Source organism: Pollicipes pollicipes, unplaced genomic scaffold, assembly GCF_011947565.3.
Source record: "Pollicipes pollicipes isolate AB1234 unplaced genomic scaffold, Ppol_2.1 Scaffold_7262;HRSCAF=8765_pilon_pilon_pilon, whole genome shotgun sequence".
NCBI classification, from domain to species: domain Eukaryota; kingdom Metazoa; phylum Arthropoda; class Thecostraca; order Pollicipedomorpha; family Pollicipedidae; genus Pollicipes; species Pollicipes pollicipes.
In genome coordinates, this window is record NW_023597055.1 from 22,798,294 (window position 1) to 22,811,330 (window position 13,037).

At 56.9% G+C, this 13,037-nt stretch overlaps 1 protein-coding gene across 2 annotated transcripts; it reads left to right on the forward strand.

The window, feature by feature from the left end:
* Positions 1–3,159: 3,159 nt before the first annotated feature.
* TyrRS-m (Tyrosine--tRNA ligase, mitochondrial) lies at positions 3,160–12,932 on the forward strand. 2 transcript variants are annotated; one of them, XM_037237671.1, is made up of 11 exons: positions 3,160–3,296; positions 4,457–4,612; positions 5,253–5,400; positions 6,182–6,366; positions 6,985–7,053; positions 7,763–7,910; positions 8,872–8,956; positions 10,198–10,406; positions 10,746–11,001; positions 11,509–11,634; positions 12,541–12,932. In XM_037237671.1, exons 2-11 carry the CDS (start codon positions 4,458–4,460, stop codon positions 12,573–12,575), a joined length of 1,416 nt encoding a protein of 471 aa, XP_037093566.1. In that variant the 5' UTR covers positions 3,160–3,296; position 4,457; the 3' UTR covers positions 12,576–12,932. The 2 variants fall into 2 exon arrangements, with proteins under 2 accessions (XP_037093566.1, XP_037093567.1); XM_037237672.1 differs by having other exon boundaries at positions 3,202–3,223.
* Positions 12,933–13,037: the final 105 nt, after the last annotated feature.

The following is a 13,037-nucleotide window of genomic DNA, read 5'->3' on the forward strand; positions in this document are numbered from 1 at the left end:
TCGAGTAATAGGCTGAGGGTTTAACGCTGCAGTGTATTCGACTGAGCCCGCCAGCCTGGGACCTCTCGCACGACGGGGGCGTGTCAATGTCGGCTTTTTGTATGAAGAACGCAACCTGAAAGCTATTCATGCCTTTATTTTGGGCAGGTCTACCAGCGCCGTTACCTGAAGCACACCGTGGGGTGGTACCAGGGGCGCAGCTGGAGCCTTGTTCAGGGGGGGGGCACATGGTTGGAAAGACCCGCTTAGGTTAATTTGGGGATGCGATTTTTGTTTTGTTTCATTACTGCCATTACCTTCTATGACCAAAACTGGAGCCAACAGCTACCGTGAGATTAATTTTGTTGGAACGTTGCAGTCGATTGAACAAAACTAAAAAAATCGGGCGGGTAACAGCTGCATGGAATGACTTACCGACTTTTTTCATTTCACAATGATTCCTTTGACTCTTTCCAAGCCCCAAGCCCTTAAAAACTTGATGTAATTCAGATTGAGGTTCTACAGAGAAATTGAGGGCACCGCGAACTTTTGAACGCGTGTTTGCCTGGAAAGGTCCAACGTTCAGTCAGAGTTTATTCGTGAGAAAAATAATGCAGCAGAGTTCTGAATTTGCCGCTCGCAAGCTTTGGCAACAAAAACCTCGGTATTGCAGTCTCCACAGGCTGCTCAGCGTCGGCCCCTCGGCTAACATTAAGTGGTAGCTAAATGCCGTAGTGGAACGAAAATGCCGTGGTAGAACTGAAAACGTAAAGGTAGAAACTCTACCTTTCACGTTGCTGTCATTACTAACCGAGTTAGAAAAAAAAAACTCCACATCTTAAAAAAGGGCTTTCCCTGTCTTATGTTTGAGCGGCACAGGTTTTTTTTAAAGGCTGTCGTGAGCATTGTTTCGAGACGGTCATTCTCGCGCGCACGCCGCCGGCCGCCTGATGTTCTTCGAAGCGGTCAACGCCGTTCGGTCTTACAGAAACTACAGCCCGACCATAGGTGTTCCTGCTCCAGAGATTGCGGGCGCGCAAGCTCAAAATTATGCATGCAATTTGCTTCACTACTAGAGTGTCCAAAAAGATGACGGTTCTCAAGCAAACATGAGTTAATTTTTTCATTTTTGAGCTCATTTTGACATACTCTGCTCAACTTTCGGGCAAGGGACCCCTTGGGTAGGACGCTAGGGGCACATATTCGTTCCTGGTCAAGGGCTGAAGGGATACTCCGCCCCAGTGTGGGCTGCCTTCCGGCTGCCATTCTGGTGACATGGGGCGGTGACATGGTAATCGATCCGGAAGCCCTTAGAAGGATATCTCATATCAAATAAGGTCCTCTTCCTGGCGCGGAAGTCCTTCTGACCTGCGCAGTTGGCTCCAGATCGATGCGGGGCCCTCAATGACGTAACAAGCTCGCGGATTTCCGTAAGTGGTCTAATAATTGGCACATAGAGTTCCAGTTCCAGTTCGGCTGAACGGGCTCAAGGCTGGAATTGAGCTGGAGGGGCCACCGTTCGGCACCGCTGACCCCTGACTGGCACGGGGCCCTTCCATTGTCTCGACCAACGCAAGCGGCATTCGGGGTCCCGTGCCCGTCCCGTTCAGCACATGTCCCCCTGGCTGACTCGAGTCCTCTTGTTGACACAGGACGCTGTGTTAAGCACTGTGGGCCCATAACCGACAAAGAGGTCTTGCAATGTTGCAAGAGCTCGGCCAATGCAAATCCCAAGCCTGGCCTTGCTCCCGCTTCGGAAATGGACTCCCAGAGCTCGGACCGACAAGGAAGCTAGCTGTTCGGTGTCAGTGTTCTCAGGCCGGAAGAGAGGAACGTACTGTCCCACGGTCCTCAATCAAAACAAGAGACCCTCCGATTGACGCCGGAGGTCACGGCCCTACGGGCCGAAGGGGATTTCTTATTGTGACCCACGGCCAGTCCTCCTGGTCCATCGGCCCATTCAGGCTCCCAGTTGGCCCCTTGATCTTTGGTCCAGCAGGCCCTTTGGCCCCTCTTCGAGCCTCCTCAAACGAAGCCGGTGACGGACTCTGGGTCACTTGCCGACACATGACACCTTGTTAGGCACCGCGGGCCTCTGGCCGACACAGCGTCCCCGACCATTGTTTCAGGTACCAATACCAATACAAATCGTGGGTGGTGGCCTTGTTCCTGCTTAGGAAATGGGTCCCCGGACCTCAGAATTCGGAGCGACACGGAGCCTGCTGTCCGGTATTGGTTGTCTTTGGCCGATATAAATGCCATTATCTCTCAGACGGTACTCAATCGGTGGAAGTGACATTCTGAATGATATTTCCGCCCGGGATCCTTTATGTGGCCTAAAGTCAGCTTTCTGGCCCTTGTGTCCTCCAGTCAGGCCTTTGATCATTGGTCTCGGCGCCCCCCACTCTCCCTCCACGAGCTGCTCTTCGGGCCTTATTGAACACTGTCTCCGGTCGCCTCGGGGGCGCTTGCAAACACAGGGCTCCCCTGTTAGGCACTGCGGGCCCCTGGCAGACGCTGGGCCCCGAACAATGTAAACCACTAGCCCCAACTTTGTTCCTGCTTGGAAAATGAGCCTTCAGACCCATGCCGACACAAAGCTGCGACTCAGGGCCTACCGGTCAGTGCAAGTGACCCTCTGGCTAACATTGAAATCCCTGACCCTGCGGGCCGGGTCTCCTGAATACCACCTCCGGCCGAATTTTTAGGCACTTCAGGCTCTCAAATCGGGCCTCAATTGTTGGCTCCAGAAGATTCTTCGGCGCCTCGGAACCTCAGTGGGAGGACGTGCCCTCGTATATACCCAAGCCTGCTTCAAAGGCACCTCATTACCAAGAAAGGCACCACGCCAGCAACGCATTTGGTCCAAACCTCAAATGCTACAGCGATTGGGTCGCTTACAGGAAGAAACTATTTCTGTCGTCTTGGCGCTAATCCCGTTGCCCCCCCCCTCCCCCTCACAGGACCCTGCGGACTATCCCTGTGTGCGGGCCTTGCTCCGCTAGGTCCGCATTTCGCACCTCGTTTCGCTTTTACGCGTTTTTCCCTTTATGAAGCTGTAAAATGTTTGCAAGATCCCAATTTGGTAGCCCAAGAGCACTAGCTCCTTTTTTTGCTTGATTCTGAGCGTGGCGCGGTACATGCAATTGTGCTCGTGTATTGCATTTGATGAACTGAGTGGGGTACCAGCGTTACTGATTCAGCTGAGAAATTGCGGGAGGGTTACGGGGTTTGGCTACTCGGGGTGCGCTCCCGTCGTGCTGCGGCGATAGCCGAGAGAAAGGCGGTGCCACATAGCCTCAGCAGACATAGTTGCTGTACGTTCGTAAACAGCATTGTGTTACTGATCAAATACTGATGGAATTCCTGATCAAAATAAAGTGATTTTGATCTCTGTTAGGGCATGTGTTTAAATGTGTCAATGGAATATATCCTGAGCACACTAGATGAAAAGATTGGGATGTGTTTAAGTCTGCTGGCTCAAACCTTTTGGCATGTGATACTTTCTATTCATGCTCTGGTTGTGGTGCATTTGAGATGTGGTATTGTAGTTATGTGTGACAGCATCTAATGGTTGGGTGCTTTGACATTTGATTGCAGAGCTGATCAAAAGAGAGTGTCTGTGTCATCCCAAGTCACATGTCTTACCTGCATCAAAGAGAGATGTTTTCTCTTGTCATTGGTAAAAGCATTTTGTGATAGACATTTCTTCATTTGTCCTTTCATTGATAAATTTAAAGAAATGCTTATTTTCCATTGTGGGCTAAATTATTTTTTGTAGAACTTCAGGCAGCTGTTAAATTCTTTTCATTTCCCCACAACCCTGAATTGTGGATCCACACATGTGATCCAGGCACATGTCTCCTCACAGCCAGTGTGCACTGGTGGTGCCTCATGGACAAGTATTTTGCTGCCTATGCATAATGCCACTATGATCAGCTGCACACTATGAAGGCTGCCAAGCTGCAGGTGTGATCAGTGGTGTTATGCCTTACTTACAATATCAAGGTTATGCACTGGAACATTTTGGAACCATCATCCAGCATTGAATTATTAATATAGTCATAACAGAACAATTCTTCAATGTGCTCCCATGTCACTACATACCTAATTGTTGAGTGTCATCCTTTGGACAAATTTATCATCCTGAAATGAAAGCTGTATGCAATTGGTGATCATGTCCTTTGTCATGGCAGCAGCAAATCAATTCTGGAAATTTAGCAAGTCTAACATCTCTGCATCCTCTTCTGCTATAAAAATGGTATCCCTTAGCTGACATTTGGTCCAAGATATCATTGGAAAATGTGCACAGGGAAACTCTGGTGCTTCCAAAACTACTGCTGCCTGTCACTGCAAAGAAATTCTGGTCTCAAAAATCTTGAGACTTATTTGCATGTGAAAGGCACCTATGGAATCATCACAATGCAGTGAGCCATGTTGATCTGTTTCTTGCCATTCAACATTGTCATTGTTGCAGGATGTTGCGCATCCTAAGGTGCCTGGGTGCACATGGCGTCCAGCAGAGATGCACTGCCAGAAACATCAGAGGTGCCAGACTCAGATGGTACTCTTCCAGGAACTTGACACACCTAAAAGAGCGGGGACTGCTGTCTGAAGTTTTTCCAGATGACAGGTAAGGACTGATAGCAGCTGTTGCTGCAGTTCATGGGACCAGACATGTTATCCACCGTCACATGGGCTGGGCTCGTGAACCACCGTCTTATGGGACTGGACATGTGGTCTGCCATCACATAGTGCTGGACATGTGACCCGCCATCATGTAGGGCTGGACTCGTGATCCACCATGACATAGGGCTGGACTCGTGATCCACCGTCGCATCGGGCTGGACTCGTGATCGGCCGTCACATGGTGCTGGACTCGTGATCCACCGTCGCAGCAGGCTGGACTTGTGATCGGCCGCCACATGGAGTTGGACTCGTGATCCACCGTCAAATCGGGCTGGACTCGTGATCCGCTGCCACGTGGGGCTGGGCTCGTGATGCACCGTCACATGGGGCTGTACTCGTGATCCGCCGTCACGCGACGCACGGGTCCCAGGGCGTACACATAGCTTGGTCCATTCAAAATTGGTGGCGTCACTGTAACCGAGGACTTCTCCAATCTTTCGCCGACCTCGCCTCCCCTCCCTTACCCTTAAGCATGGCCATCGTCCCGGACCGTGGTCAGCTTAACACTGATGTGGCGTGGAGCCGCCGGTACTTATCGCCTTGGACCGGCCCCTTACGCCGCTGCTGTTCTCCCTGTGCCGTAGCAAGCGCCTGCAGGACGTGCTGAACGCGTCCACCCAGTGCTTCTACAGCGGCTTCGACCCCACGGCCGACTCGTTGCACGTCGGCAACCTGCTGGTGCTGGTGGCGCTGCTGCACTGTCAGCGGGCCGGCCACGAGGTGGTGACAGTGGTGAGGTGCCGGCGACGCCGGCCGCGTGGCTCGCGGCGTCACGCAGCACGGACTTGTCTGGAAGAGGAGACCTTTGCACGGTCCCGCTTGGTCACGGAAGCTTGGTGCGAATGGTTCGAGGGGAGTGTGTGTGATAGACGGCGTCGTTGTCCGATCCCCCCCCCCCCCCCCAGGCAGCAGATGATGAGGGTCTGCTGGGGCTGAAGGGCCACGGTTTGTTGATGAGGCTGTATTACGTGCACTGGCATTGACATTTCTTGTTGTGATGAGTTTACCATACAATTGTTGATCATGGCGCGCAGTGAAAGTTTTCTCCGCTCCTCAAGGGTGCCATCCAGCACATCACTGCCGCAGACATCGCAACTCGGTTGTGAATTGATTAGCCGGCGGCTGATGAGTAACTGGGCCTGGAATGTGGGGTCAGTTACGTTCCGGTGTTACCCGCAGTTGGCGTGGCAAGTGGTGATGCTCTGATCTTGGCAGCTGCGTCCGTCTCAGAACAACCCAAACATCACGTTCTGGGTCTGTCTCCTGTTGATGGGTCCCGAAAGAGTATTTACTTCTTCTTTTCATCTTCATGGGAGGAGGAGTTGGAGTGGTTTGTAAAAGCTCGGCTCAGTTAACCCACTTTGATTTTTTTTACTCCAGAGGACAGCCCATACTCAAGAAGTGCCAAGAAGTCGCGTGTCTTGTCCAGAACGGCGTCAGCCAGTGCGCCTTCTGCGTAGTTCTCGCACCACCTATCCTTACCCCTTCACAAACCAAACTTCCCCTGCGGCAGATAGGCGGCGCCACGGGTCAGATCGGCGACCCGAGCGGCCGCCGCACGGAACGTGCGCCGCTCGACCCCGAGACGACCGAACGGAACGTGGCCGCCATCGAGGAGAACGTGCGGCGCGTGTTCACCAACCACGAGCGGCACTTCTGGACCGAGCATGGCCACACGGACCCGCTGACGCCGCTGCGGTACGGCTCGCCGAGCGCCATGTGTGACCAGCTGGCCACAGCGGCCTGGTCACCCGGGCCGTTGCTGGTCGGGTCGAAAGGTTTGGGTTAAGGGTTCGGAACTTACGATGGAAGTCAAAACGAGGCAATGGAAGGGCTGTGTCAGATTGGGGGCCCAGGAGCGGCGATGCTGACCTTAGCTGCCGAACAACCTTAAACCTCAGAGCGGCGATGCTGACCTTAGCGTCAGTGAACAACCGGGAGTCAAAAGCTGGCGGTGGCGGTCGTCGCTGGTGGCTGTTAAGCCGGATCTGATGAGGCCTGGCGGTGTCCAGGTCGACTGCCGATGTATGTCAGCATCTGCAGCGGCCGCACCGTCGATAGCTGACCTTGCAGGTCGACCTTGGCTCAGCCGGAGTGGCTGGCCGGGCGGCGCGATGGGGTAGGGTGCATGACGGACCCTGTCTATTGTGTGGCTTTAGGAAACAGGGGTCCGCTGGTGGTCCTCCTTTGAGGACAGACATGGGCTGGTTTTTCCCAGTGTTCACTGGAGGTGTCGGGTGTCGCCTGTATTGGTGTCGCGACGCTCACCTGTTGGCGGGATTGGACATGTTCTCGCAGCTGTCTGTCTTTTTGCAGCGTGCTAAACAACGCGGATTGGTACTCGGAGTACTCCCTGGTGGACTTCCTCTCCATCATCGGCCGCAGGTGCGATGAGGCGGCAGCGCACGTGGCGGTTCATTGATGGCGGAGTCATGGCATTCCTGTACGTCGGCCAACAAACCTTTGCATACACATGGTTCCAATCTGGAGCTGTGCAATGCCATGCGTGCTCGGTCTTCGACTGCACGACGTGCTCACGTTTGAAGTGTCCATGACCACAGAGTATTGTGACTACGGATAATGGGTGTGGCTCAGTACCGCGTGTGTCTTGCCATACCGACGGACGGCGAGCGCCCTCAGTCGCTGGCCGCCGAGGCACTGGACCCCGCTCTCCGGCCTGATCCTTCGACGCTATCGGTCTCCGGCCCTAAAACCCAGCAGCACTGGACCCTGCTCCGACCCTAGCCGTCGACGCTGTCGGTCTCCGGCCCTAAAACCCAGCAGCCATGGATCCTGTCCTCCGACCCGAGCCATCGACGCTATCGGCCTCCGCCCCTAAAACCCAGCAGCCAGCAGCTCCGACCCTAGCCGTCGACGCTATCGGTCTCCGCCCCTAAAACCCAGCAGCCCTGGACCCTGCTCTGACCCGAGCCGTTGACGCTGTCGGCCTCCGCCCATAAAGCCCAGCAGCCAACCCTGGCCGTGCCAATGGCCATTGACAGCTGGCGCCCCTCGCCCCCCCCCCCCACACCCCACCCTACCCCACCCTACCCTCCGCACGCCCTGCTGCAACTCATGCCGCACTCCTCGCCAGGCTTCGGATGTCGAACATGCTGTCCCGCACCAGCGTGCAGTCGCGACTCTCCTCGACCGACGGCATGAGCTTCACCGAGTTCACCTACCAGATGTTCCAGGCCTACGACTGGCTGTACCTGTGGCGGAAGCATGGCTGCTGCTTCCAGGTATGGTGACTCCGCGCCGTCGGCGGCCGGCGGGTGGTTGGGCGACCCCTGTTGCTAGAAGCGATGGCCTTCTTTGTCTACCAGCCTCTCACCCAATAAGCGTTGCCTAATATTCGTATGCGTGTTTCCAGTGTAGCTAGGTAAATAAGGCCATAACGGCCATATGATTCTCGACAAAGCTGATCTTAATTTTGGGTGTAATTATGAACCCTTTGGTACGCTATTTCCGCTCGTTGACATTGGTTCCTTGTGTCGCTGAGTGTGGTACCACAGCCGCTGTCACTTTGTGTTACCCCGGCTGCTGTGCACAACACAGCATGGCTGGTGAGGGCTGAGGGGTGAACGGTAACCGTGACTGATCACAGTTTTCTCAACCGTGCTCCCTCTCTGTACTCGGAAATGCTCTCAGTGGTGCTGCTGCTCCGCGGGTCCTCGTCCAGTGGTGTTGCTCCGCGGGTCCTCGTCAAGTGGTGTTGCTCCGCGGGTCCCCGTCAACTGGTGCTGCTGCTCCGCGGGTCCCCGTCAAGTGTTGCTGCTCCGCGGGTCCTCGTCCAGTGGTGTTGCTCCGCGGGTCCTCGTCAAGTGGTGTTGCTCCGCGGGTCCCCGTCAACTGGTGCTACCGCTCCGCGGGTCCCCGTCAAGTGATGACATGCGTTTGCTGTAACGCCCAGGCGGTATGTGGTGCACCCCGCCTTGTTGTTAGCAGTTACTAGTCCGCGATATAGTGGTGGGCAGTTACCAGTCTGCGATATAGTGATGGGCGCGTGATAGTCCGGCGCGAGGCCCCCGGGCTGGAATTCCTACGTCCGGGCACGGTACAGGCTGGCGTACCGACAACGCTTCGGCGCAAAACCACTGTAATACCATGCCACGCACTGTACCTGTGACTCCTACTCGTGCCGCTGACGTCATGGTATGACGTCACATCCGTGCGCGTGTTTGAGTGAGCGCGGATCCCCAGGTGGGCGGCACCGACCAGCGCGGCAACATGCTGTCGGGGTACGAGCTGGTGACGGGCACCACCGACGAACAGGTGGATCTGTTCGGTGAGTTTTTAGAGTGAGAATGTCAAGGGCAGATGCGTACGTGACGCCTGTTGTGTTGATGACGACGAACACGCGTTGTTTTTTTCTCGTCCGACGTGACTATGTGGACCACGGACACAACATGTGTCACTGCCCCAGCACGTCTGTCCTGAAAACTGTGAATACGGTCAAGAGCTTGCGTTGACAACATCTCTCGCTGCCGCTGCTGATGTGCAAAACGCATATGATGCTGGCTATGACGGCGTGCTCGTCTCCGCGGAGACTGGTGGTCGTGGACGCCACGTGACCGAAGCCCCGACGCAGCTCGCTGCACTCCGCTCGGCTGGCGGACGATTGGCTGGCTGTGCAGGGGGTCCAACCACGCCGAGAGACGACCAGCCCGGTCCAGGCGCTAGATGGCGCCTGCTGTCTGACACGACCGTTCAGGGGGCCCTCCAACACCGAGAGACGACCAGCTCAGGTCAGGCGCCACATGGCGCCCGCTGTTTGGCAGGACCGTTCAGGGGGCCCTCCAACACCGAGAGACGACCAGCCCAGGTCAGGCGCCACATGGCGCCCGCTGTTTGGCAGGACCGTTCAGGGGGCCCTCCAACACCGAGAGACGACCAGCTCAGGTCAGGCGCCACATGGCGCCCGCTGTTTGGCAGGACCGTTCAGGGGGCCCTCCAACACCGAGAGACGACCAGCTCAGGTCAGGCGCCAGATGGCGCCCGCTGTTTGGCAGGACCGTTCAGGGGGCCCTCCAACACCGAGAGACGACCAGCTCAGGTCAGGCGCCAGATGGCGCCCGCCGTTTGGCAGGACCGTTCAGGGGGCCCTCCAACACCGAGAGACGACCAGCTCAGGTCAGGCGCCAGATGGCGCCCGCTGTTTGGCAGGACCGTTCAGGGGGCCCTCCAACACCGAGAGACGACCAGCTCAGGTCAGGCGCCACATGGCGCCCGCTGTTTGGCAGGACCGTTCAGGGGGCCCTCCAACACCGAGAGACGACCAGCTCAGGTCAGGCGCCACATGGCGCCCGCTGTTTGGCAGGACCGTTCAGGGGGCCCTCCAACACCGAGAGACGACCAGCTCAGGTCAGGCGCCACATGGCGCCCGCTGTTTGGCAGGACCGTTCAGGGGGCCCTCCAACACCGAGAGACGGCCACCCCGGTTCAGACGCCACATGGCGCCCGCCGTCTGGCAGAGCGGCGACCGCTTACGTTCCAAATCGCCGCTTACCCGACCGCCACCGCCACCAGGCCTCACCGTGCCGCTGGTGACGACGGAGGAGGGCGACAAACTGGGCAAGTCGGCCGGCAACACGGTCTGGCTGGACGCGGAGCGCACCTCGCCGTTCGACCTGTACCAGTACTGGGTGCGGCGCGGCGACGGGGACGTCGAACGCCTGCTGCGCCTCTTCACCTTCCTGCCGCCGGCAGACATAGACCAGATCATGACCAGGCACAGGGTGCGTGGCGCCGTGGGCGCGCCGCCCTCTGAATGGTGTTCGTGGGCGCGTGGCGCGGGGATGCGGGGGCGGGGATGCGGCGGGAGCGGCGGGGGATTGGGGAGGGATCGTAGACGGTGAAGTGCCCCGCACCGGACGCGCCGCTCGAAATCACTGCGGAGATGCCTTCCAACTATTCTGGGGATTTTTCGCCAGCTCATGACATGGTGAGAGGCGTCTCATTTCAGCTTCGGGGCGGGGTTCGCCTAGGTTCGTCGCAGCTGTTGACCTCGAACGTCGCCGCTGCGGTTGTCGGGCTCCGGGCGTCGTGCGGCCAGCGACTTTCCTACTCTGCCGCAGGCGAGTCCAGAGTCGCGCCTCGCCCAGAAGAAGCTCGCTGAGTCGGTCACCATGCTCGTCCACGGCGCCGACGGCCTCCGCTCGGCTAAGCGTGTCACCCACGCCATCTACTCACGCGATCCGGAAGCTCTGGTTGGGCTGGCGGACGCCGAGCTGCGCGCCATGTTCCGACACTCGCCCGTCACCGAGCTGATGCTGACGCCGGGTCTGACCGTCCAGCAGCTGGCTATGGCGGCCGGCTGCTTCAGCAGAGACGGTGAGTCGGTCGCCGTCGCCGCCGCCGAAAACGGCCGCTGGTGACTTTGTTGGCGTGCCCGCCCGATGCGCCCACTCCTCATGTCCTCACCACCTGTCCCGCGCCGCCGGTCGGCCCGGCGTCGCGGGAGATGTGCCGGCTGCCGCGGACGGTCCTCGGTCATAGAGGCCGACCCAGGTTCCAGGTCATCACGGCCGCTGGGCGGCGACAGCTGTTTGGCTGGTTATCAACAGCTTTGATGGCGGACTTCAATAAAGGGTCCCTACAGGCGTGCACCACGCCACTTCAAGCGTAACCTGGCGGTGCTCATTCGCTATCGCAGCGGGAATCTATCAACGTGGAATTTAAATCGGAATGTAGGTGCAGTCGCGTTGGGATTATAACCACTTTGGGTTAATCAGTCTCCATTGGAAACCCGTACCAAATCAACATCGGTAGAACATGTGGGAGACCCGTGACGTCACTGTCCCTGTCCGCTGCTCCACGCCGCGACGGTGCTGCCGCCAGCGGACGCGGCGCGCATTATCGAAGCCGGCGGTCTGCACATCAACCAGCGCCGCGTCGCCTCGACGGAGGAAGTGGTCACAGCAGACAGTCACGTGCTTCCCAACGGCCTGACGCTCATCAGGGTCGGTGAGTCTCGAGCTGGCCACGTGATCGGCCGCCCGCTGGCGGTATCGGGGCTGCTCTGTCACGCGCCATCCACATGACGCTCCGGCCACGGGCGTGATATGTTTGTGCCGCGCTAGAGTTAGAAGGCTCGTGTTGAAACGGTTGATGGAGGGGTTGAGCTGCTGGTTTTCCACTGTCGCTTTCGGCGGTCGCATCCCACATGAACCAGTATGTACCAGTAGAAACTGGCTCACTTGTAAAACATGGGAAAACGTCTTCCCTTGTAGACATGCTGTTCCGCCCTCACTGCCCAGGTACAATCATCCAGACTCCAGACTGTATCAAAGCACTCCGCGAAATAAAACCAGTTCATAGGAGCGTAAATGGGCGTTCTTATTATCTCTTGTTAACCCAGCTATTCCGTCCACATAGCGTGTCAGTTACTTTTAGACGCAGAAAGCTTTCCAAACTCTTGTTCATTTCATTTCAAAAACGTTCCATGCGTTCTACCGTAAAACATCTCTAGTACCGTTGTTGGCGTCTGCAGTACCGTTGTAAGCGTCTGCAGTACCGTTCTGGGTGTCTGCAGTACCGTTGTTAGTGTCTGCAGTACCGTTGTGGGTGTCCGCATTACCGTTGTAAGCGTTTGCAGTATCGTTGTCAGCGTCTGCAGTGCCGCTGTTAGCGTGTACAGTATCGCTGTCAGCGTCTACAGTACCGTTGTCAGCGTCTGCAGTACCGTTGTAAGCGTCTGCAGTACCGTTGTAAGCGTCTGCAGTACCGTTGTTAGCGTCTGCAGTACCGTTGTTAGCGTCTGCAGTACCGTCTGCGGTACCGCTGTGAGCGTCCCCTGCATCGATGTTGTTCCGTAGATCGCGTTGGTCACCGCGTGCAGCCACGGGCACTGACAAGGCTCCCGGCTCACAGGCAAGAAGAACTTCTACATAGTTAAGTGGGTGTGAGAGGAGGCGAGACCACGAGACGTAGCGGCCATCCGTGCCTCAGCGGCCGGCGGTCGGCACTCTGTCAGCGCTTCTCGACTGAGAAATTCTCAGCCGACGCACGACTGGGTTATCGGTCCGATGCTGCCGGCCGAGGCTGTGGAGAGTTCTCGGTATACGCACGGCCGCGTTCTCATCCGATGCTCTCAGCTGAAACTGTGGAGAGCTTCAGTCGGCTGTGTATGGGTGATTGTCTGCCGCGACGGTGGGAGATCTGGCGGAATGCGGGCGGACGAGCCATTCCGTGCTCCTTTCCGGGACTCCGGAGCGACGTAGGCCAAACTATGTCCGGAATAAAACGCCGCCATCCTGTGATCATATTTTGTTTAATAAAACAGCTGGTGAATGGACGCGGCGACGAGGAGATGCACAACGTGCTGACCTGTCCTATGAGCCAAAATAGAGTCTAGTCCATGAAAGCTG

Excerpts from the sequence above, each read along its gene's own strand:
- TyrRS-m (XM_037237671.1), top strand. The coding sequence starts at position 4,458 with ATGTTGCGCATCCTAAGGTGCCTGGGTGCACATGGCGTCCAGCAGAGA. Across the intron at positions 5,401-6,181 it reads GCCACGAGGTGGTGACAGTG|ATAGGCGGCGCCACGGGTCA; the intron begins GTGAGGTGCCGG and ends CCCCTGCGGCAG. Across the intron at positions 11,635-12,540 it reads CCTGACGCTCATCAGGGTCG|GCAAGAAGAACTTCTACATA; the intron begins GTGAGTCTCGAG and ends CCCGGCTCACAG.